This window comes from Sciurus carolinensis, chromosome 4 (genome assembly GCF_902686445.1).
Source record: "Sciurus carolinensis chromosome 4, mSciCar1.2, whole genome shotgun sequence".
NCBI lineage: Eukaryota > Metazoa > Chordata > Mammalia > Rodentia > Sciuridae > Sciurus > Sciurus carolinensis.
The window spans coordinates 48,804,316-48,830,967 of record NC_062216.1 but is presented as its reverse complement, the minus strand read 5'-3'; the positions used below and the strand labels follow the sequence as shown (position 1 = coordinate 48,830,967).

The window sequence follows — 26,652 nt, the reverse complement described above, 5'->3', positions numbered from 1 at the left end:
TTCCCCACCTTCTATTTATTAGGTCTTACTGGCTAGGTATAACTACCTCCATGCTATTACTTACTAGGTAACATTGTTTAGAAATGGCACCTTAAATAATGCAAGTCATATCTTCCTCTACTTCATGCATACATTAAATCATGAGAACCATATGGGCAATAGTAAGGAAAAAGATTCATTTCAAGATATGTCCTCCATGCTATCTATAGAAATTCATTCATTCCAGGAAAGCAAGAGGTAAGAAAAAGTATCCAAAGTAAAAGATATGTTTCCACAGACTGTATCGAAATCAGAATTAGGTTTTCATGGAAAATATCCTTCAAATTAAGCTGCAAAATTTTGGTCAAAAAGGCGTCAATATTGTATTATAACTGGAAGAGCAAAACTACAGGATAGGAGGTAAAGTAATTGTCACTATCTGGCCAGAGTTTGCTTTGTTTTTAACACCAGTAGAGCTTTACAGATGTTAGGTGCCACGTGATTCTCTAACTTCAACATCCTTCCTCCCTCTTCTATTACAACCCTGCTCCTCCACTGTACCAGAGGCACTTTCCTTACCCAAGAAGACAATGATTGTCGTCCCCCACAAGGATTTAAATAAAGCTTGAGTGAAAACTTACCTTTCCCTAACTAGTGCACTAATAATGTTTGAGAACTAAATTCCTTTCTTCGATGATAATCAAATTTTAAACATAATAAGTGTTACTTATTGGCACTTTTTTTTTTTTTTTTTTTGCGGTGCTGGGGATTGAACCCAGAGCCTTGTGCTTTCGAGGCAGGCACTCTCAACTGAGCTTATCCCCAGCCCGGCACTTTTAAAATACTCGTAACTATAAAGCAAAACAGGAAGGCATGTGTTCATTTTTTCTAAAAGTTTTAGATCTACAACATAAAATAAAAGTGGTTGGTATTAGGGAAAAGATGGTGAAGTACACCTGTGCTCAAACACTGATGTGATGGTTAAACCAGTACCACATGTTTGAAAAAGTAGCAGTTATTAATAGGCTGATGCGAATACACCCTCTGATTTAACTATATCACTTTTCAAACTTTATCATAAAATTTTCACATATAAAAGATTCTGCATTAAGAATATCAGCATTACTTATAGAAATCATGAAAACAATTTAAATGCCCAGAGGAGCTTTGTTAAATGATTTTTTTTTTGTATAAGGCATCATCCTATATTAAGTGGGACGATGGGGAACATTATGAATGTACTCAATGTCCCTTAATTTTACACTTAAAGTACAAACTATATATAAACGGATGCTGTAAATACTTTGTTTATGACTTGTTTTTAAACTTTATAGTTTAATTTCATACATGTTTTGTATTTTAATATATCAATCTTTTCCTACATGATTTGCATCTTCTACAGAATCTTTTAAGAATCCTTTCCTATTTCTATACTGTTCCTACACTTTCTTCTAGGTTACAGATGCTCCTATACCTATAATGGGGTTACAGCCCAATAAACCAATTTTAAGCTGAAAATATTAAGTCAAAAAAGGATTTAATACACCTAACCTACTGAAAATTCTACCTCAGCAACACATTACACTATTGAGTAATGATTGTGATTATGTAGCTGACTAGGAGCTGCAGCCACTGGCCAGCATCAAAAGAAAGTATTGTACTACAAGCCCAGGAAAAGATCAAAACTCAAAGTTCAAAGATCAGTTTCTACTGAATGTATATCACTTTAGCACCATGCTAAGTCAAAAAACTTCGAAGTCAACCAATTAAAAGCTGGGGACCATCTATATTTTTATAATTTGGTTTCACATTTACATCTTTAATCTACCTGTAGTAGGCATGAGTTAGAGATCTAATTTTATTTTCCTTTCTTTTCTTGTTGGTTGGTCAGTTGGTTTATTTAAAATAAGTCTAGATATCTAGTAGGGCAAAGTCAACCTACCTTGTTCCTCTTAAATAATTATCTGTTTAATATTGGTTGTTTTTATGTTCTATATGAATATTTTCAAGTTCCACAAAGAAACTTATTATGTTTTTGTCCGTTGTTTTGCTTTGTTTTTTTAAAATTCAATAATTAGAATTTGGAAAATTGACAAAATTATAACACTAGACCTTCATAAAACTCAGGTCTCTGTATCCTACTTTGTTTTTTCTCCATTAATATCTTGCACATGTTTGTCAAAGATATTGGGTATTTTAAGATATTTATTTCTATTGGGATGATGAGGGCAATGCTGTTAGGAGGTCAGCGGAGCTAGATCACTCCAAGTCTTAGAGTACACTGCAAGGAATTTCAACTTAAGCAGAGGTTTGTCAGGTAGCCAAATCTGTCTGCTAGCTAATGTGGCTAGAGTACAGTCAAAACGTAATGGCAAATGAGACCAGAAAGATAAGTAAGGGCTTGAGGTAGAGCCTCTGTATCAGGTAGGAACACATTTAGTTCCAAATGACAATGCCCAACTAAGGTAGGAATTCACTTGTCTCACACAACTTGTGTAGACATTGACACTTTAGGCTCACAACTAGCAGTTTACTAATGAATGATATTAGGAGTCATTTAAGAATCTTTCCACTCTGGCATCCTTAGTATGTACAAGCTTTTTTTTACTTGCTTATCACCTCATCTCTAATCTTGATATCCAGGTTCCCAGGCAAGAAGTGAGAAAGGGTAAAGGGAGAAAAGAATTAAGTCTTTTTATTTATTAAGGAAGCAAAAGCCACTCCAGATACTTTTATCTATATCTCATTAGCCAAAAATGTGTGTCATCTGTCCACCTTCAAAAACAGGAAAGCCGAGTCCTTTAAAGTTCCTTGGGACAATAAGTGTTGGCGAGGATGTGCGAGAAGAAGGTACACTCATACATTGCTGGTGGAACTGCAAATCGGTGCAACCATTATGGAAAACAGTATGGAAATTCCTCAGAAGACTAGGAATGCAACCACCATTTGACCCATTATCTCACTCCTCAGTCTACACCAAAGGACTTAAAATCAGATACTACAGTGATGCAGCCACATCAATGTTTATAGCAGCTCAATTCACAATAGCTAAACTGTGGAACCAACCTAGATGCCCTTCAATAGATGAATGGATAAAGAAACTGCGGTATATGTACACAATGGAATATTACTCAGCCTTAAAGGAGAATAAAATTATGGCATTTGCAGGTAAATGCATGGGGTTGAAGAAATCATGCTAAGTGAAATAAGCCAATCCAAAAAAATCAAAGGCCAAATGTTTCTCTGGTAAGTGGATGTTGATTCATAATGTGGAGGGAGGCCAAGGAAAGAATGGAGGAACTTTAGATTGGGCAGAGGGGAGTGAGGGAAGGGGAGGGAGCATGGGAATGGGAAAGATGGTGGAATGAGGTAAACATTATTACCCTATATACGTTTAAGATTACATGAATGGTATGACTCTACATTGTGTACAACCAGAGAAATGAAAAGTTGTGCTCCATTTGTGTACAATGAATCAAAATGCATTCTGCTTTCATGTATATTAGAACGAATTAAATAAATAAATAAAATAAAGTTCCTTGGGAAACAGGGCTACCTTGAACAAAATCTAGTATCTGTTAGTGAAGATGAATTTGGGTGGCTAACTAACAATATCTGCTACAGCTTTGTAAGTCATGGGTAGAACTTTGGATTTCATTTTAAGTATAAAGGGCCATTTATAAGGGAAATTGCTTAATTCTGTTCAAGTCTTAAAAGGATTAACAACCAGTTTAGTTAAAAAAATAAATAAATAAAACTGGAAAGGATCAGAGCAAAATCAGAGGCACCAGGTTAAGTAAAACTATCTGCCTTAGTCTGGCAAGAGTGGATGATGGCTTGGAATAGGACAGTGGCAGCACAGATAAGTCAAAGAAGACAGAAATGGGGTAGGTTTTTTAAAAAAACAAGAATTACGGAATCTCAGGATTATAACTTTAGCAATTCAGTTTATGGAGCTGCATTTGGGGAAGTCAGGATAAGCAGGCCTATAAAAAGTTCACTCTGAAAAACTGCTCTTCACTAACTACTAAATTAAGTAATAAGACTTGTAAATTTCAGCACATTCTTGCCCCTAAAGAAAGTATAAGAAACAATGACATTACTTCACAAATTCAAAAATATTTTAAATATGTTAGGTTGAAAGCATCATGCTAGCACTCAATTCTAAATTTAGGGGCTGGGGTTGGGGCTCAGTGGTAGAGCACGTGTGAGGACCTGGGTTCAATCCTCAGCACCACAAAAAAAAATAAAGGTATCATGTCCACCTACAACTAAAAAATATATATTAAAAAAATCTAAATTTACAAGACAGCTTAACTGAATATACTTAGAAATTTTCCTTATTCTAATATTAAATAAAAGGTGGCAATTAAGGCCATTTAAAAATATTTCAATATTAAGTGTAAGGTCACTGGAATCTATTCCCCAGCTCTGAGTTTAAAAGTAGAAAGTTGTTTCACTTGTGTTCAACTTTTAAACTTGCCCCAAATTAACGCTTCAAAAAAACAACCTTGGCCAATATTAAACTCACAACTATGACTACCAAAATTTAATAAAAAGAGAAAAACCTAAGATGTTTGGAGTATTTTAAACTGATGTTTTTATTTATGGTAGCAGAGTTACAGCTTAAAGACATTTTCCCCCTAATTGGACTGTCAGCAAAGCTGCTAACATTGTATATTATTTGAACTGCTAATCCACTGACCTACACTTATACACTCAGTAAAAAAAACTTTTACCATCTCTCTTATATTTTTCAAAATAATTTTCCTTAAATATAAAAAGATCCCATTACTCCCAAAAGAAACTCAAATTAATAGTAAAATGTTTGGAACTGTTAGGAAAATAACACATACGTATGTCATTTTCCTAACATAGATGGGAAAGATAAAAAAGCACTTGCAGACAGATGAAAGTTTTTCATTATTGCCTTTAAAACATTAGAGAAAAATTAGAATACTAAGTATTAGAAAAGCCCATTTGCCATATATATATATATATATATGGCAAAACTTAGTTTTCCATTTTATAGACCCCAATTTAGAAAGAAAACAATTATGCTTAGATAAAAGAGTCAATCGAGTGCCATAAAAGAGGTATGACTTCCCCAAACCCAATGGAGAAATCACCCAAAGGAGAAGCAAAAAAGGTAGGAATCACCCCAGCTTCTAGTTTAAAATAATAATACTGTAAGAAACTATTTCATGGGGCAGAAAACAACAATAAATAATGGTTGTGAAAGGAAAGATTAGCTTAACAGTAGAAAATAAGATGACCTGGACAGGTGATAAACCAGAAAGCAAGCTTTTAGTCCTCAACATTGTGACACTTTCCCATACACTATTCGGTTGTTTGTTTGTTTGTTTGTTTTTTGCAGTTCTGGGGATCAAACCCAGGGCCTTATGTTTGTGAGGCAAACACTCTACCAACTGAGCTATATCCCCAGCCCCTCCCATACACTATTGAGGAATCTGAAAGCAGTATCTCCAGCCCTGTTCTAGACAGTAGAGTAACATCAAGGTGAAATATTGGAAGCTGCCTGCTGAGCAAAGCACAGGTGAGCTCCTAATTAGGCAATAACAATGACTGTGACAGCAATTAACAAAGAAGGGCCAGGGAAATCCTGAGCAACCAGGCTAGTGTTGAGCAGAAATTACCATTCAGGAACTCTCTATCCTGAAGCATGTCCCTGTTTACCACAAACCTTCAAGATAAACCTAGAGCACAGGCTTTGATCACCTAAATCCAAACCTGTGCAGAACTTTTCCAAAAGGTGTCTGAAAAGGATAAATAGGATAAATGAGAGAAGAGATAGGAGGATGGAAGAGAGGTAATACTGTAGAAATAATGACACGAACTCTCATAATTAAAGGAAGATGTAAAATTTTACAAGGCCATGCTTGGGTTTGATCCCCAGCACTGCAGAACAAAACAAAACAAAATATTCAGGTTAATAAGAGTTCATGCAGTACCAAACATAACTGACAGACACATTACACAATATCAAAGGCTAGGAAATGTCTAAATCCTTCAGGGAGGCAACAGATCAGCTTTAAAAATAAAATAAAATAAAATAAAAGGAATCATTGAAGCCAACCTTCTCGATGTTGAAAAAAAAGCTTTTCAATGCTTAACTTCATAGTTAACTATTTAAATTTAAGAGTAAAATTAAAATATCAGATACAAAATCTTGAAGCTGAACACAAAAAGATCTTAGTTGAAAACATTCAAGAATACTTCAGCATGACAAAAAAAATCAAAAGCACATACATGTGCATATTTATCTATGTATCATGAATTAACTCAATAAAAATCTATTGCTGTTTCAAGGAACACTGACCAATAAACACTCTAATAAATCATTACAACACATGGGTTACAAAGAGTACACAATAACGTAAACTTAACCAAGTCTGGGACAGGAATGCTTCCCTAATGAAGTGATACTGTAAGCTAAGATCTAATGCAGTCAATCAGATAAAAGGATAGAGAAATATATTCCAAAGAGGCCAAGGTATATAGTATATGCAAAGGTCAAGGTTAGAAACACTATATTATCAAGTACCATACCTTTCCTTAAACATTTTTTGGGCTGGGGAGATAGCTCAGTTGATAGAGTGCATTTCATGCATTTTGATAGATCATACATAAATGGAGTATAATTTCCCATTTTTGACTGTACATGTTGTAGAATTACATCGGTCATGCTGTCATATATGTACATGAGGTAAGAATGACTGTAACTTTGATTTGCATTTCTCTAATTGCTAGAGATGTTGAACATTTTTTCATGTATTTGTTGATCAATTGTATATCATCTTCTGTGAAGTGTCTGTTCAGTTCCTTAGCCCATTTATTGATTGGGTTATTTGGTTTTTCTGGTGTTTTTTGAATTCTTTATATATCCTAGAGATTAACACTTTATCTGAGGTGAATGTGGTAAAGATTTTCTCCCAATCTGTAGGCTCTCTCTTCAGATTATTGTTTCTTTTGCTGAGAAGTTTTTAAGCTTGAATTCATTCCATTTATTGATTCTTGATTTTACTTTTTGTGCTTTAGGGGGTCTTGTTAAGGAAGTTAGATCCTAGACCAATATGGTGAAGATTTGGGTGTAAAAGTACCTTTTAAAATAAATTCAGAATCATTCACAGGCAGAAATAGACTGGAAAAGGCAACAACACAGAAATCAAACTTTCTGCCACAATCATGAAGAGAAACAGTACCACCTTTCAAAACCAACATATCAGAACTGAAATCCTTTATTTTTTAATGTCACTAAGACCATTCCCCACCGAAATGTCTAATATAAATTTCTGCTATGTGAACTTACATAAAAGTAAAGAAAACTACAAAAGTAACTATCTCTTTGTATCAATCTTAGAAGCCAAAAATATAAGGGTAAAAAGACCTGAAATCCTGCTGACAGTTTTCAGTATACCTTCCTTTATTTCAACATAAACCTCATTGTAGAGGTAATCATTGCAATGTATGAAAAGTTAAAACACAGCACAATGAATGACTCAAAAGTAGAAGTCAAAAGAAACAAAACGTCCCCAATAAAAAAGACACTCCAACTTCATTTTTATTTTAATGGTTATATTCTTCAATAATTGGTTCAAGTAAACCGGATTCCTGCTTAGAAAAAAAAAATTAATTGTTCTACAGAAAAAGCAAAATAAGTTCAAAATATATTAAGATGTAAAACTTCACATGAAACCAGAAAAAATTTAGGTAGACATTTGCATGATTTCAAGAATAGAAGCAACAGAGAAAAACTAAAAGAAAAAAATTAAAGGCAATACATTTGGAAGTTTAAAGATAAAATTAAAAACAAGCTAGGAAAATATTTGTAACGATTGTAGTAAAGCACAAATAAAAAAAAAAAAAAAAAAAAAAAAAAAACACCAGAAGGCAAAAAAATAAAAAGGAAAAAAATTCACAAAGGAAAGACCACTTATTTTCAAAAGCAAAATCAATAAGCTGAGAAATAAAGAAATGCAAATTAAAACACAAGTACTATTTTTTAAATTAAGAAGCTAAGAAATGGGGCTGGAGTTGTAGCTCAGTGGTAGAGCACCTGCCTAGCACATATGAGGCACTGGGTTTGATCCTCAGCACCACATAAAAACAAATAAATAAAATGAAGGTATTGTGCCTACCTTCAACTAAAAAATATATATTAAATAAAAGAAGCTAAGAAATAAGTTTTAAATGATGTTTAGAGACCTACAAAAGTGTGTGTAGGACAATTATTCATAGTAGCCAACACATAGAAACTATGCAAATGTTCAAGTAAAATGGGTAAGTAATATATTCACACAGTGGAATTCTATACAAGGAAAATAAACTATAGGATAGCTGAATCTCTCACAAAACAGAATCAACTACATAATACCACTTACATATTACATTCCAAAACAGACTAACACTCATCGATAGATGGTAAAGGGTTAGTGACCCAGAAGACCCAAAAGGAGGAGGCTGTGGTGGCTAACAGTGTTCTGATTCTTGACCTGGGCTCTAGTTACCTAGGTATACTCACTTTGGAAAAATTCACCTCACTGTACACTTTTGATTTGTGCATACTTCTGTGTGTATGCTGCATTTCAAAGAAGAAACTATGAAACTATGGCTGATATGGCCAATGGTATGTTAGGAATATAACCTAGTTGAACTTTTTAGGAAAACGAGCTTAGGAACACATATCTACATGCAAAATCTCTCTAGGGTTATATGTAAAGCATGATTTTAAAACTTTAGCAGTTACATTTAGTTCATTTCATAGTCTCAGAACCCCTATAACTACAATTTCAGGAATACCAAGTCAGTTTTCCTTCATATATAAAAACCATTTCACAGCGTTATAAGTAGTGAGTAACAGCTGTCAAAATACTTTCCAATACATAAAAGTTTGTGTAACTTAGAAGTGTGTGTAACTTAGAAGTCTTAACTGGGTTTCATATATCCTCAAGCAATAACTCTCAACCTTGCATGCACATGAAAATCACCAGGAGATTTTAAAAGAACAAAGCTCAACACTCTACACTAGTGATTTAATTGGTTCTGGGTTAAGACTAATTGCTCTCAAAGACTATCAGCATCACCTGGGACCTGTTAAAAATACAAATTCTCAGGCTCACTCCAGACCAGCTGGAAGAGAAACTGGGGGAGGGAAGACAGAGGGGACTGCCCAGCAACCTGTGTTTTAACAAGCCCTCCAGCTTATTTAAATGCAAAGTTTGAGAACCACCTTTATAAGGTTTCTGGAAGGGAATATGTAAAAATTCACATACTTAAAACTCAAAAGATCAGAAATCAGAAGTGCTAACTTTAAAAGTTCATTTGTTGAAATATTTATTGAGCACCTACTATGAGCAATTCACAGATACTGAAGTTCTCATTTTATATACCCAAATTTATCTGCTTTCATAAAATTCCAATACAATAACAGTTACAACTTTCTAATGTTAATTTTTTGTGGGTACTATTATTTGGGGGGAAGCAAATTTCTAATAGCTTGCTCTAAAAATTAGTTCAAAAGACATTTTTTTTCCAAACAAAAATATTTCCCTGCAAAGAAGAAAAGCACAACATGGCATCCCAAGACATTAAAACATAATTAAAATGTATTCATTAACTGCAATACCATATCATTTCTTTCTTTAAAAATAAGTTTCCATAGTCAACATAACAACACAAGTATTGGAAAATAAGGGTAAAACTTATTAACAGGATGGATAAAAATATCAAAATTGTTCCCATGGTTGAGGAATATATCAAAATGAAGGCATCTGAGCTTTTCAGTATTTACTTATACTTGATCAAAAGCATTATAGAAAACTAGGCATCAGGAGGTTTCATTTATTTTTAAACTATAACTGACATAGAAACTATGGTGTTAAGGTTGTGCAGTCAATCGGTAAACTCAAAACATCTTCTTATCAGTTAGGACTTGTAGTTAACAGAAATCGTCTAACTACCAAAGGTTTCTTCACTTTTTTCAAATCTACCACAGAGGAAAACAGTTGCAGGTCCAAAGAATGAAACAGCTTCCACCAAACAGCAGTTCAGTTTGCCATATTGAAAAGGCAAGAGAAGAAATTTTTACATCATTTTATTGCTCCTTTTCCAATAATTTAAAAGAAAGAAGTTCATTTGTTAAAACTGAATGAGGAACTGACACACTCGAAAATAAAAGCCTCCACAAAGTAAATAAATAAAGCAGGTTTAAGCTCATGCTGCTTTAATTCTATAAACAGATACCTGAACAAACAGGCAAAACAAGTTTCACAAAAGAACCCAACAAACAACTCACCCTGTGGAAAAGCAATCTTGGAAATCTGATGAAACCTTATACAGGAGGAACACTCAAAAACAAAACACTCAAAAGTTTCCTCAATTACTCGAAATCAAAATGAAAAAAATTAGTTATCCTAAGCACTTCGGCTTTAGCGGACAGCCCTAAGAAACTCACCCTATCCAATCCTTTTTAAAGAATACAGTTTTATATTCAAACACTGAACTAAAGGTACATTTCTAGATGTTTCTTTCTTGTACACGCTTTATTTTTAGTAAGCAAATTTCCATAAGAGGAGGTTTCATCTAGTACTCACTTGCCCCCATACTGCTCAACTTATCCTACTCAATTTCTTACTATGAGTCCACATAAATGATGGGTACCTTAGTTCATTGTCTGCTGTTTAACAGAATACTACAATTATAAACAATGAAAATTTAAATTACAAACAACAACATTTGTTTGGTTCACAGTTCTGGAAGCTGGGAAGTCTGAGATCCAGGGGTCTGCATCTGGTCAAGGGCTGCTTTAAGGTAAAATTGAAGGGCAAGCAAACGTGTGTCATTCGTGTGTCATTCGCACAACACAGAGAGGAACTGGCCGAACTCATCATTTTATTAGGAACCCACTCCCACAACAACAGCACTAATCACCTGTGAAAGTCAAGCACTCCTAATACTGTTATAATGGAAATTAAACCTGAGTTTTGGAGAGGACATTCAAAACAGTTCCTGTTCCCCATGCTCAAACTTGGCTCCCTCCTTTCTCCTCTCTTCTCTAGCTGTATACTAACTTCCTGAGCCTGTCAGAATACAACAAAGTAACTTCAAGTGCCCTGACAAAAGGGGAAAATAAAGAGGCACCCACCTCTGAAATCTCCATATTTTATAATCAACTACCCAAAAGACTGCTTTGTCTATGAAACAAAGGAGGCTATTAAATACATAAATGGATATTTACCACAAAATTGTAGCAGATTTTATGCCGAAATTTTTGCAAAAAAAAAAAAAAAGTGGGATGTGACCATGATTCATTTTCTTCCTCACTTCATCACAAAGCTAATGATGATTTATTCCAAAACCAAATACTATAATAAAATATATTTTCGCAGAATCATTTACATTCCTTGATTACTTTTCTTCTGCTGGGTTCTCACTTTAAGATTCCATTTTTTAAAATATTGATGCTTGCAACATGGCCCTTCATGATAGGCTTTCTATCCTTCAAATGTATTTCTTTGGCCTCTTAAAAAAAATCACTTCAGGTCTGGAAGGAGTATCAGGCCTGTAATCTATTTAATTTGTTGGGAGAAAGGGAGGCCCTATAGGAGAGAGAAGGAGGCACATGTTTGGGCTAAATTTACCAAAAAGACTTCTATGAAATAGGAAGAGATCTTGTCTATAAAATGTCCTTAGCAGAATACCTTTAAGCTAAGGATCTCTACAAAATGTCACATTCAAACATAAACTGATGTGTAAGAAGATGATGTTTCTTATTTTAAGTGCTATGACTCTAAAAGATAATCTTACTACTAATCTTACTGTGATACCTCATTTATTTTAGGTCAGATTACATATCCAACATGAGAAAAAAGACTAGGGGAATTACTCCCAACATCTCAGACCCTTATTTTTATCCTTGAAATTATTAAGAAATCAATATCTGTAAAAATGAGCAATGGAAAAAACTGAGGTCAAATCTATGCAAAGCTCTTATAAGAATATGAGCAAAATAACATCCCTACAGACCATTAATATATACCAGAAGAAAATGCCCACAGGACAAAAATTATTAATTATTTCAATACTAGTAAAAGATAACATAAAAATGCTACAACATATGAAAGAATAGCATTTGTGAATCAGAGAGATGACCGACTGAGGAAATAGTTCAAAAGCGAAATGGCTTATTTCACGAAGAAACAACTAAACAAGAAGTTACTTTGCCATGCTTTATTCTTGTATTTCACTAATACAAAAGTGAAAAAATACCATAGACAATGCCTTATAAGTTGGATCGGCAAAGTATAATCCATACATCAAATCTGGCCCATTACCTGTTTCTGTAAATAAAGTTTTACTGGAATACAACCACACTCATTCATTTATGTATTATCTATGGATATTTTTATAGTACAAAAGCAAAGCTGAGTTGCAGTGACAAAGACCAAATTGCCCACAAACCCTAATATTTACTGTCTGCCTATTTACATAAAGTTTCTCAACTCCTGCCTTAAAGAGAAATAGAAAAGATTAAGTTTAAAAACTGATTAAAAAAAAAAAAAAAAGGATTCAGAGTAAGTAATCACAATCAGGGGCTGGAGTGGGGGCTAATGGTCCATTATTATGTAACAGGCAGAGTTCATACTTAGAATGATGAAAAAAGTTCTGGAAATGGATTACGGGTGGTGGCTGCAAAACATGGTGAATGTACTTAATGTTCTCAATTCATACACTTGAAAATGGTTAAAATGATAAATTTTACGTTGTGTATATTTTCACACACACAAAAGCAAGTGACAAATTTAGAAAACAAAGTTTCAATATGCCTAAAAGCAAGGAAAAAGATTAAAAAGTAAACTTATCTGAAATAAAAGGTCTGGAACTATGGAAAGAAAAGATACACCATGAACCTAAGCAAACAGCAAACCCATCTAATGGGGCTAAAACCAAGACATACTCTAGTAGAATCACTGGACTTCAATAAAAACAACGAAATTCCTTTGGACATCCAGGGGAAAAAGACCAAGAGAAAGAAAATCAGCTTATCATCAGAACTTCAACATTAATAGCTTTGACCAGAAGAAAATGGAATAACATTTAAGGACTCAAGAAAGAAAACAAAAACCAAAGATTAGAGTAACAACTATTAGTGATATAAAATTATTTTCAAAAAATACAATTTCCAGGACACTTTCCTGAGTAAACAAACTATGAAGAATAAGTGACAAACCACCATAATAACTAGCAACATGAAATGACTGTTACATCAAATAACTAGCAGTGATTTAAAACAAATAGAGTTGTAAGGCTGGGGTTGTGGCTCAGTGGTGGAACGCCTGCAAGCATGCATGTGTGAGGCACTAGGTTCAATTCTCAGCACCACATATAAATAAATAAAAACATTGTGTCCATATACAACTAAAAAATAATAATAAAAAAAGAAATGGAGTAGGAGCTATAAATAATGGTTTCAGGTATTTAGACTAATAAATCACTGCAAAACTTAGTGGCTCAACATAACAACAACCACTTATATCTGGGGATATACTGTGTGTTAAACAAGCTCAGTCACTGAAGGCTAAGTGAGGCTAGAGTATCTAAGGTGGCTTGCTCACTCAGTTGGCTGTGAGTACTGACTGAGCGCTTCACTGGGGGCTATGGACCAGTCTTACTTCTCCATCCCATCTTTCTTAAAGCATGGAGACTGGGCTTCAAAAGTGAGTGTTCCCAGTAGACAAAAGTGAAAATTTCTAATCTCTAAAAGTTCAAGTGTTACATAGCGTGACTTCTACCATATTCTACTCATCCCAGTAAGTCAGAAGACCAACTCAAATACAGAGAAAAATACAGGATCCTCCTCCTGGTGAATGATGCAGCATACACACAAAATTGAGTATCCTAATGGGAAAATTCAAATTCAAACATGATGCTACAAAAATTCCACACCATGACTCTTTGTTTCATGAACAAAATCATTAAAAATACTGTATAAAATTACCCTCAGGCCATGTGTACAAAGTATAATAAAACACAAATGAATTTTCATGTTGGGGTTTGGGTCCTATCCCTAATATATTTCATTACATATATGCAAATAATCCAAAATCTGAGAAAATCCAAAATCTGAAACCCTCTGGTCCCAAGTATTTCAGATAAGGAATAGTCAATTTATACATCAAGGGGAGGAATATACGACAGTCACATTTGAGGACATCCTCTCACAATTTAGAAAAATAAAGCAAAATTAAGGAAGCACATGCAACTTTTCAACTATTTTCAGTGACTATGATTATTTTGAGACTGTGCATAGTATAGAATTAAGCAAATAAGTAATTATGTGGTATTCTATAATAACTAGGTTCTTGAAAATCACAAGAAATGATGTACCTATGGAAAAGAGAAGTAGTTAAGTAAAAACCCAGTAGTTCTGAATTTGAATTGGAAATCTCAATATTAGCTAATAGGGTAGATTAAGAAAGACAAACTGTCAGAATGTTTTAAAAAAGCAACACCCAAATTTATACTATCTACAGCAGATACACTTTGAAGACTAAGACAGGTTGAAAGGTAAATGACTGGGGAAAATATACCATGCTTAGCTTATATAGTGAGCCAAGAAAGCTGGAGTAGATATATTCACATATGATCAAATATTCTTAAGAAAAAGAATATTATTGGAGGTAAAATGTAACATTTCATGATGATTCAAAAAGAGGGTCAAATCTTTAGGAAGTTATATATTAAATGGACTCAAAGTGTGTGTGCATCTTCTCTTAAAATTCATATGTTAAAATTTTAATCACCAGTGTGAAAGTATTAGGAGGTGGGGTATTTGGGAGGTAATGAGCTCAATAGGGCAGAGCCTTCATAAATGGAACTAGTGCCTTTTTAAGAAGAGACATGAGAATGTTCTCTTTCTCTGCTTCCACCATGTGAGGGTACAATAAGAAGGTCAAAGTCAGGAACCCAGAAGGCAGCCCTAATAGAATCCACCCCTGCTGGCACCCTTATCTCAGACTTCCTGCCTCCAGAATTATGAGAAATGAATTTTTATTGTTTATAAACCATTCAGACTATTATACTTTTATAGTAGCCCAATTTGGCTAAATCAACATATAATCATAAATGTATTTTTTTGTTTTTTTAAATATTTTGCTTCAGTTGTAGGTGGACACAATACCTTTATTTATTTATTTTAGTAAATATGCTGAGGATCATACCCAGGGCCTTACCCATGCTAGGTGAGCGCTCTACCACTTAGCCACAACCCCAGCCAATCATATAATCATAAATGTTTATGTACCTACTAATGGAGCTTAAAAATACGAAGTTGGGCTTGGGCTGTAGCTTAGTGGTAGAGTGAAGGTCTAGCATGTGCAAGGCCTTGGGTTCAATCCCCAGTACTAGGAAAAAAAAAGACAATATATATACAAAGACAAAAATAGTCAATATTAGTATTATAGTTGGAGATCTAAGCAATTGACAAAAACATCAGTAAAGATATGAGATCAAAACAACACTATCAACTACCTCATTTTAATTGATATTTATATAACATTAGAGCTGACAACTGCATAAAGCAATTCTTTTCAAAAACACTCACCAAGACAGATCAAATGCTGGCCCAAAGAACGAAATCCTCAATACATTTGAATGGACTGATATTATATAGGGTATGTCCTCTGATCCCAGTAAAATGAAATTAGAAATCCTCAATATATTTGAATAGACTGATATTATATAGGGTATGTCCTCTGATCCCAGTAAAATGAAATTAGAAATCAATAATAAGACATCTAGGAAATATCAACAATTTAGAAATTAAACAACACATGCTAGCCAGGAGCAGTGGTGTACACCTGTAATCCCAGCAAGGCTGGGAGGACAGCAAGTTCCAGGCCAGTGGTATACACCTATAATCCCAGCAAGTTCCAGGCCAGCCTCAGTAATTTAGCAAGACCCTCAACAACTTAAAACCTGTCTCAAGATAAAAATAAAAAGGGATGGGGATGTATCTCGGTGGTAAAAGTGCCCCTGGGTTCCATCCCTACTACCCCCACCCCAAAAAAAAAAAAGGCCACAGTGCTGCTAAATAACTCATGGAACAGGGAGAAAACACAAATGGAATAAGAAAACATTTCAAACTGAATGATAATGAAAATGCTGCATATTGAAATATGTGAAATTCATCTAAAAGTGATTAGAGAGAAATTTCATACTTTAAGATCTTAGAAAAGTCTAAAAACTAATGATCTTCGGTTTTATAGTAAGCTAGGAAATGAAAAACAAGGCCAAGGTGGAAGGCAGCTTCTAAGATGGCTCCCAGTGATTTCCAACTCCTGGTATAAAGTCAAGAGGTGCAAAATGATGTTTTGCTCAACAAAGATCACATCCATGACTGTGGTCCCATAAAATTACGATGTAGTTGACAAATTCCTATCACCTAGTGACCTCATAGCCATTGTAATGTTCAGTATAACATGTTACTCCTGTGTTTGTGGTGACGGTACAAACCTACTGCAAAATCATATAAAACTGGAGCACATACAATTATGTACAGTTCATAATACTTGATAATGATATTAAAGGATTATTATTGGTATATGTATTCACTACATTATGCTCTTTATTCTTATTTTAGAGTGTATTCCTACTTATTAAAGAAATTAACTGTAAAACAGCCTCAGGCAGGTCCTTAAGGAGGCATTCCAAAAGAAAACATTGTTATCACAGGGGTTGACAGCTCCATGTGTTACTGCCCGAGGACCTTCCAGTGGGTCAAGACTTGGATGTGGATGACAATGATGATTCCGACCCCGTTCAGGCCCAGGCTAATTAATGTGTATGTCTGTGTCTTGATTTTTTAAACAAAAAAAATTTCAAAAGTTAAAAAAAAAAAATTTTAAATAGAAAAAAATTTACAGAACAAGAATGTAAAGAGTTATTGTGGCTCAATCATAGAGCGCTTGCCTAGCCTGTGTGAGGTACGGGGTTCAATTCTAAGCACCACATATAAACAAATGAATAAAATAAAGGTCCATCGACCACTAAAAAAGTTTTTTAAAAAAGAATGAAAATATTTTTGAACAGTTATAGAAAGTGCTTGTGTTTTAAGCTAAGCGTTATTACAAAAGAAAGAGAAGTTTAAAAATTTAAAGTTTATGAAGTAAAAACGTTATAGTACGCTAAGATCAATTTACCATTAAAGAAAATATTTTTTGTAAATTTAATGTAGCCATTAGAGTACAGTGTTAGTAAGATCTACAGCAGCATACAATAATTTCTAGGCCTTCACATTCACTCACCGCTCACTCAAAAACTCAACCAGAGTAACTTCCAGTCATAAACCTCCATTCATGGTTAAGTGCCCCACACAGCATTCCAAATTTTTTAAATCTTTTATACAGTATTTTTACTACACCTTTTCTGTTTAGATACACAAATACCTTACACCACTGTGTTATAACTGTATACAATATTCAGTACATTAACATGCTCTACAGGTTTGTAGCAGAGGAGCAATACACTATACCATATTGCCTAAGTGTATAATAAGCTATATAATCTTGACATTCGTTAAAAAATATATATATATCCTAGATGGAGGAACACTGAAGCAGGTAATTTTAACAGAAATTATGCAGTATTGCAATTTATGTAAGCATTTCTCTATTGATTAAAAAGATTGCTTGTTATTCTTTAAATCATTTGCTTCCAAAAAGTATCATTAAGGCAAAAGAAACATTTGGTCTTTCTAACTAGAAGTTCTATAGGAATTTTTTATAAAAATATGGGAGATTTTTTGTGGGTTTTAACCACAAAAAAAGGGGCACTTAACTACTGACTCACATCCCCAGACCGTTTTTTAAATTTTTTTATTTTGAGACAGGGTCTCCCTAAATTGCTCAGGGCCTCACTAAGTTGCTAAAGCTAGCTTTGAGCCTGTGATCCTCCTACCTTAGCCTCCTATAAAGAGAGGTTTCTTAAGGAAAGTGTAAGGTTTTAAGGTAACACTAAGTAAAACATAATCTAGTTTGTAATCAACAATTTGAAGTCTAGGAAGATATCTGTTAGTCTATGAAACTAATTCCTTTTAGTACCCTTCTTAAATCCTGAGGCAAGACATTTGCTTAAAAGTATAACCAAAGACAAGCGGTACAATTAAAAGTACAAAAAGATTTCCACTACAGGACTGAAGAATTTTGACTTATTTTCTTACCCAATGATGGGCAGTGTTTAGAGGACAGAGAGTTTTTTGAAGGGCGGGGTGAGGGGAGGTAACCATGGTCATGCTGAAAATTTAGCATCAGGAGTGAGTTCAGCAACCACTGTAGAGTTAACTGTATATTATACCTTACCATCCAAATTGAAAGAAAAAACTGGTATACTCATTTTGCTGGTTTTGACACTAAAACACCTTATATTATATATCATAATCCAAGTCATTTGTTAACTACCAGGAACCTTACTTCAAAATGTCTTCAGAATCCAATGCTTTGTTAAAACCACAAAAAACAAAAACAAAACAAAACCCTCACCTCAACTTTCCTACAAAAATACACCTTGTCTCAAAAATATGTCACTACTAGGAACTGAACTAAGAAGATGGTATTGCTCCAGATTGGTACTGTTTATGAAGATCTTTGAGTGCTGTATTGCTAACAACAGAATGTCAGGGCAGGGGAACCTTATCTGTAGAAAAGTCAAGTCTCATATTAACTCTAGTCAACAGTTAAAAAGCGAAGATTATGTTGTAATTGTGGCCAGGCTAATTCTATTACTAATTCTGCTAGAAAGAATACAATTATTCTTATGGCAATAAAAGTGAAATCATAAAGACTTAAATATGATAATACTATTCCTGAAGTTTTTAAATGGTTTCATTTCATACTACAGAAAAGTAAACTCAATTTTAAATAGAAATAAAGGCATTATTTATTGTTCCTTCTGTCATTTGCTTGGCTAGCTTGAACTTAACCTTTGAATTCCTTCTTTAAAGAAAAACTACTTATCTAGAAAGACTTCTTAACTGTTCCAAACCCAGAACAACAGCCCCAATCGCACACTCCAAAAGAGAGCACACTGTTCTTTTCCTATCACTCTGGGTAGCACACTTTGTGGATTTTTGTTAATTGTTGTTCTTTAGATTTTCCCAATACACTGGAAGCTGCATTAGGGTAAGGACTATCTGCTACTCCAAAATTGTGCCAGTATTTAATACCTGACCTATAAGTAATAAAATATTTATGAAAAAGTGAACTGCAACTTTTCCACCCAAGGGATTTACCAATTTCCTATCTTTAAAATAGCTATTTCATTGACTACCACATTCAATGACTACCATAATAACCAACCAATAGTCAACAAAAAATTACATTTAACTACTCAGTCTACACCTGAGGAAACTACACTGAACAAAGCTTTAATCTTATGCCCAGAGCATGGAAGTAAAGGAAATTGACTCAAGGATGTTATGTTTTCATATCATGAATATATCATGAATTGTATTGTTTTGTCTGTTTTCCACAAGTGAACAACTTTTTTTTCCTAAAAAAGTCAATTCCAGGTTAAGTTCTTATAACTACAACATAATTATAGGACTTTTTTATTGTTTGTATTCTAGATTACCTGGGTATATCTAAAACTCAAGAGCAGAATTAAAAGTAACTGGCAAATAGATGAGGTGTGATTTGGAAGACACTTTTATGTGCTAATAATCCTAAATGAGTAAATTAATACACAAATAAATATAACTAATTATAATTTGTTAGTAATTACTTAAAAAGAGGTATGGTAAGAAATGACAAGACTTGTGAAACACTATGTTAAGATAGATTTAGAATAAAGTTGCAAAAGTAAACAAACTTGGCTGATTTATTAAATCAGACTTAGACCTTTCATTTAGCTTAAAGAAAAAGAAATGCTATTTCATCTAAAACATGCAAGACCATTGAGTGAACATCTATTCAGATGAAAGCCTATTTATGACTCAATTCTAAATTCCTAACAGTAATGTCTGTATATCAAGGATGGATGCACTGACCTAATAATGATTTTCTGTGTTTCTCATACCACTCACTGGTCATGATCCTTAACGAATCTTTGGCTTAGAATGAAATGTAATATGAAAAAATATCCAAGTACCACATATGTGTAAGGGAAAATGCAGTTTCTGAAGATTTTGATTCAGTTTTGTTTGAGTGTGACAATGTAAAATGTATTTCTGAGTATGATTACAATAAAAAAAAAGAAAGCTACTCTTGTCTATAAACCCCCTATTACTTTTCCCCCAAAATCAGTAACTGCACTGCAATTACTCACAAAAATGAAACATTACCTACCCCAGAAATAGATTATGATAGCTTAAGCTTAATTTCACAAGCTCTAAAATCAAACTGCTTGAATTCACATCCAAATTTCACTATTTCTTGAATGAATCAAGATTAAACAGTATGTGCCTCACTTGTATCATCTGTAAAATTAGGTTAGGATAGTATCTGCTGAGCTGTAGTCAAAACAAATACATAAAGTTCTAAACATGTTTTACTATTAACAACCAATTGAATAAATGATGTGATATACATTATAAATGTAGCAAGAAACTTAACAGAGTTTACCTTTGGTGTTACCTTTGAAATGTGTGTGTGGGGGGGGGTGCCCATTCATTCTGTATCTTTCTATCCTATTTGAATTTTATAACATACATAAAGTACTTCTAATGTAATGTTTCTAATGCATATAACATTATTACCTTTATTTTTTAATGTCAATAGGGCGTATATGAGCAGTGAGATTGTTGTCATTTGTTTTTGTTTTACATTTCTCTGTATTTTACAAAAATATATATTAAGTGTTTCTAAAAGAAAATAGTCAACTACTTGCTCAAAAAAAAAAAAAAGTGTGAGGTCCAGAGTTTGGGTATTTGCATCTTTTTTATATTTTATTTATTTATTTTAGAACTTATGTGACAGATAATTCTCACTAAATTGTCACAGTCTTACTATATCATTTTTGCCAACGAGTAAACTGAAGCAACTGAGTCTTTTACACGACTAACATTGGTGTTCACAAGTTCAAAGTCTGTATTTCTCCCATCATTACATAATGCAGTCAAATATTGTTCTCTCAGTTGTTGCATACAGGCATATTTTGGACTTCCTAACTTAAGAGTAAACTTCTTAAGAGTAGGTTTCAGAAACTCCACTGGAAGTTACTAAGACTATGATACATCCTTAAACACTTGTTGAGTTACATCAAACTTCTGAACTCTCCTCAAGGAACATAACCCTGTTGTAAAAACACAATAAACTAGCACACACTCTAAAGCCAAATCTAACTTTATACCTACATACTCAGAACTGAAAAAGTTTATGCATATCCAGAGATTACGCTACAGGGAGTTTTAGAATAATTACAAGTATCATCGCTGTGCAAACACTAAAGAATGGATTCACACATCTCGTTTCCACGCCCCAGTCCCCCAGGCGCTACCTAAAGAAAGGAACCTCTTGTCTTCCTGTGAGGTATTAAAGAACCATAACCACGCCCACATCTTGTTTCACCTTAATAACCTGTTTTCTTTCCCTAATCGGACCACCGTCCCCCAACCCAAAAACTCGTAATAAACAATTCAAAAGTCTCTGACCTGCAGCGAAGTGCAGGGGAGAAGACTTCCGGCCTGCCATGTCCTTTGCATTTACGTTTGCCGCGTCCACCAGCCTCTTTACCCGGGACACGTCCCCATTGCGACAGGCCTCCAGTAGTTCCCGTAGAGCCCCGCTCACTGCTGGGACCCCTGTTCCAGGTGCCGCTGCCCCAGGCCCCAAGGCTGCAGTGGTACTAACTCCGGCCGCGTCGGGACTCTCAGCCAAGCTCGATCCAGGGGAAGATGGAGAGGAAGATGAGGAAGAAGTCGGGGAAGAAGAGGACGACGGTGAATTGTTACTGCCACCGCCGGTTGGGTTAGGAGCGACCCCAACGGCAGATGAAGCAGAAGCCGCCGGGACCACGGTAGCGGCGGCGACGGTACAAATTGTGCTGGTGGTATTGCAACAGCTGGTACTCTCAACCGGGTCCGGGGATCGGGGCCTGTCGGGCGGATCCCGACTGCCATCCCCCTCGGGCAGTGCTAGGCCGTGCCGCGGGGAGGCGAAGGGGGCCAGACCACCGGCTGTGGGGGAGGCTGGGGTGGTCCCCGGAGCCAGGCCGGGACTGAGAGGTGGGGGAGGTGGCGGCGGCGGCGCCGAAGCCCCTGGGGCGGGCTGGAGCTGTTGTTGATGATGGTGGTGATGATGCTGAGAGCGACGCGACGCCGCCATCTTCGGACTCCCCCAGCACTGTCACTGCGGCAACGGCCCCACCGCCCGCCCTCACTTCCGACTTCTGGACCAATCATCATCCGGCACACAGGAAATGATTCCAGGCCATGTGGGCGGAGTCAAAGGGAAGGAGGGCAGTATTGGAAGCTCAGGGAACAACCAACGAAGGGGGCGTGGCTCTGTGGTTGAAGGGCGGGCTTTGTGACGCCCTGGCGGGCGGCTGGAGAGATTTGAATGCTGGAACTCGACTTTGCCTAAATGGAAAACTTCCTGCATTTCTCCCTTCAAGCTGCCTGCCTTTCAGACTCCAATCTGTTCCCAAATACTTATCTATAACTAACCCATTGGAAATTTTTAAAAATTTGACCTATTTTTTTTCCATCTGTGCCCTTTGATCTCTTGTTCCTTTCCACAAATTTTCTCATTCTATGTATATATTTTGTTAATCCCCAGTTCAAAAGTGTCTCAGATTACCAGGGATTGGAATTCATTCCTCTCATTCTACCTCCTTCTTCCCTCCCAAATTCAGATAAAAATCTGACTGCTATTACACACCTTTCAGATGCCATTTTCAACTAATGCTTTTTCTCTTCCTTGCATATAAATATGTGTTTTGTCAGCTATCAAAGGGAATGTATCATCCAGGAGCGGTGACACACTTCGGTAAATCCCAGCAACTAGTTGACTGAAGTAGCAAGATCGCAGTTTCAAGGCCAGCCTCTGCAATTTAGCGAATTCCTGTATTAAAGTAAAAAATTTATAAAGGAGCTTGGATGTAGCCCTAATAGCACCTTGTATTTAATCCCCAGTACAAAACAAAACAAAGAAAAGAAAGAAAGAAAAGCGCAGGGACTGAGGGTGGTGTAAAAATAAGCCTAGCTGAGGAAAGAGAAGCGAGTTCCAGGCCAGCCTGGACGACATAGCATGACTCCATCTCAAAAAAAGGAAGGAAGGAAGATTATCCATAAATGGGATAATCTCAGTGAGGTCTCCATTTCATACCTTCTGTTCAGTGTGAAGTAGGCATTGTGGAAATATACACAAATAGCATATTCTGATAGAATGACACAAATGGAGAGTCTATGTCCTGGAAAAAGCCAGGCTTAGATGAGTCAAGCAGAATATTAAATCAAGTAATACATTGTTGTTTCAAGCATTCATTAACTCTAATTAGTGTGAAGTTAATATTCTTATTTCAGTAAAAAGATGAGTTTATTTGGGGTTATCAACTAAATGCAATAGAATCAGAAACAATATGAGTAGCATTTAATTTTCATCAAATCTGGAGTTATAGAATAATTCTAACATTATCCTTTTCTCTTACAAATATGTGTCATTTGTTTGCATTAGATACTTGACAATAAATGTGACTGGATAAGAAAACTCCACAGTGCAAATGAAATAAAACCACAACACAATTCTCCCAGTTTTGAATCTTTTTTTTTATTTTTTCCTTCACAAATCATATTTTAATATTTAAAACAACAAAATTTATAAATCTTTATACCTTTCAAGGAAGACATTTAGGCATCATAAACAAATCAATGTGGCAAAATTCAAATTTATAACAATAAACACAGAAACTTATTTTTAGGCTATGTGATTATTACTGCACTACCTTTAATTCCTAAGAATGTAGGCAAACCCCAGACATGTAGGAGCATGACCACACAGTGGTATCCATAATCTAGTTTGTACAAAGTTGTTTCCCCTAGAGTCATAGATTAATTCTTGGAAGAATGGGGCAAAGACTGGTCATTTCTTCCCACTTCAGACCTGCAACAGGGTTCCCACTGTTGGTTTATTATAAACCTTGAGGTATATTAGGATCCGCAGTTTCCCAACGCTCTGTATTTCTTTTTCAATGAATATCACAATGGTTTTTCAAAAGGTATATACAGCAAAAGATGAGGCTCTACTGACTGCAATGATCATGATCAGCACCAAAGGAATAATTACTTCTTTTTCATCAGGATTTGGAAATTGTTCATGATGGCTTCAGAGTAAAATGCCAAATTGATGTCATTCTCTTGAATCTTAACTTCTTAATGCAGAGTACAAGATTGCATAGGAGAGTGGGAGGTTAATCAACATGATATGTGAGATATCTGTAGCACATCTTTTGCCCCCTCAACTTTGACCTTCCTGAATGGGAAGCATAAGGAATATCTCATCTGGTCCCCTGATAGCCAGTTGCTTATGTATCAGAGAGAGAAGTAATGTTCAAGCTAATTCAAAACACATCTATTGTGTGTGTTCATTCCTACAAAATAAATAAGAAAATCTCTGCTGAGTAGAATAGAAAGACAGAATTGCCTGAAACTATTCTACCAGTAAACCATGTCTGAAAATGCATTCAATCAATTGGAAATTGCTTTTTTTCATCCTCAGTGGAGAGTAGTAAAAGTACTTAACATTAAGTATTTATAAGGTTTATAGGTTTATATGGACTAATGGTGAGCTCTACACACAAAAGGGCAAATATCATTATCATATCCGTGGTTAAACACAATTCCAAAAGGGATGCATTGTACCATAGTGAAAAGAACAAAGCCTGGAGTCAGACAAACTGGGGCATGAATCACATCTCTGACAATTACTAATTGGCAAATCTTTGTAGATAAACTTCAGCTCTGTCAGTCTAAACTGATTTCACTGGAGCACTGATGTCATGAGGATTATGGGACCTAGGAATTTTGTAAGCACTTCTTGAATGTTATTTCTGTTCTCTTAAGTGGTGTACATAAAGTGTTAACATCAATTTACTATGACTTTTGATAACCTTACAAAGATAGGGATTTCCAAAGATAGGGATTGGGAGTAAATATGCACCATTTCTCTTGTAACATGAATCTTGAGCAAACAAAGATTGAATTTGTTTCCTCACTTTGATAATTCAGGATTCTTTATAATCTCTGACTTCTCCAAGAATTGTTGAGGATCACAGTAAATAGCATCTTATCATATTTTAAAATGTAAGTGCATAGCACTCTCCTAGGTCATATATTTGATGCGGAAGAAAAAACACTCAAATGGTGCTCACCTTCTGGACTGTGTTCTATGGGGTAACAAGGACACACTTTGAAAGTTATGTAATCATAAACCTGTAGTTTCCATATTTCAGTAAGACTTGGCATAATTATTCCATCTGTATGCATCCCATAGATCTGCCTCATATCCAAGTTCTCTGGTAGTATTTCAGATCTAAAGTCCAGTTATTCTTTGATGCCTTATGCAACACCTTCTTTGCAAACCCACAAGCACAAGCCAGAATTATAGTTTCATCAACCCATTAATCTTATGTCAGAAATGCCCATTGATGCCAAGGGCCCAGATTTCTCTATGACAGTGTTAACTTCTCTTAGCCAAAGTTCCATTCAGAAACCCACATGAATCTTTTCCTGTAAAGGTGGACTGTAATCACACTAACTACATTGTATGAGAGGAAATTTGGTTAAAAGAAAAAACAAAACAATTTATCACCAGAGAGGAAAGTATTATAATTCAGATATCCCCTATGTAAGTTTCTTAGCAACCCCTCATTTAAGTTTTTAATCACATTATGAGATATCTCTACCGGTCAGGGACCTCTGGGTGATGCTTCCAAGACATCTGTAACCTACCCTCTGATAACTTAAACTTAAATTTTATCTTGGTATGTATGGTCTTTACACTTGTGAGTAGTTAGTTCAATGTGAAGTATTAGTTACCAGTAGAGAGGCAGTATAAAATAGTAGTAAAGAATGTGGATTCTGCATGTCAACTGCTTGGCAGTTGTGTAGCTTTGTCACTCTATATGATTTAAGGATTCCACATGATACATTTTAACAGGGGTGAATAAAAACCTATTTGCTTTGCTTTAAAAATGGTAAACAAATTTTCACACTAAAAATTTTCCTTTCTCTATAAGCATTTTTTCCAAAATGTAATTAAAATCATACATGTATACCCCATTAAGGACTAATGTATGCCTATCTCACTCAAAAAAATTTAAAAAAAACTGTCCCTCAAACTCATAAACATGTTAAGAAAAATTCCAAAAAGTTCTTGAATGCATTTGTAAGGAATAGTATAAATGTATAATTAGTCAACAATGCATATGTAATGATGTAATGGTTTAGGTGTAGCCAACCAGAATAGGGCCTATGCAACTACAAACCAATAGATTGTGAGGAACACCCCGAGGGCTCAACCTTCCCAGTTAGAGCATGGGGCCACCCATCAAGCCACAAGGAAGAGTGATTCCTGCCACTGCCTGAGGGGTTGCAACTGTCATCCTGGTCATGAGGTGACTCCTACCCCTGGTAAAGATTAGGGCAAAAACCTGCCAGCTGAG

The 26,652-nt window shown here is 35.2% G+C and overlaps 1 protein-coding gene across 1 annotated transcript in view; it reads right to left on the bottom strand.

Moving 5' to 3' along the window:
* Positions 1-22,357, bottom strand: part of Tnks (tankyrase) — a 194,521-nt gene extending 172,164 nt beyond the window's left edge. Inside the window, 1 exon segment of the mRNA XM_047547891.1 lies at positions 21,644-22,357. Coding sequence (XP_047403847.1) covers positions 21,644-22,316 — 673 coding nt within the window. The 5' untranslated portion in view covers positions 22,317-22,357.
* Between the last annotated feature and the right edge of the window lie 4,295 nt (positions 22,358-26,652).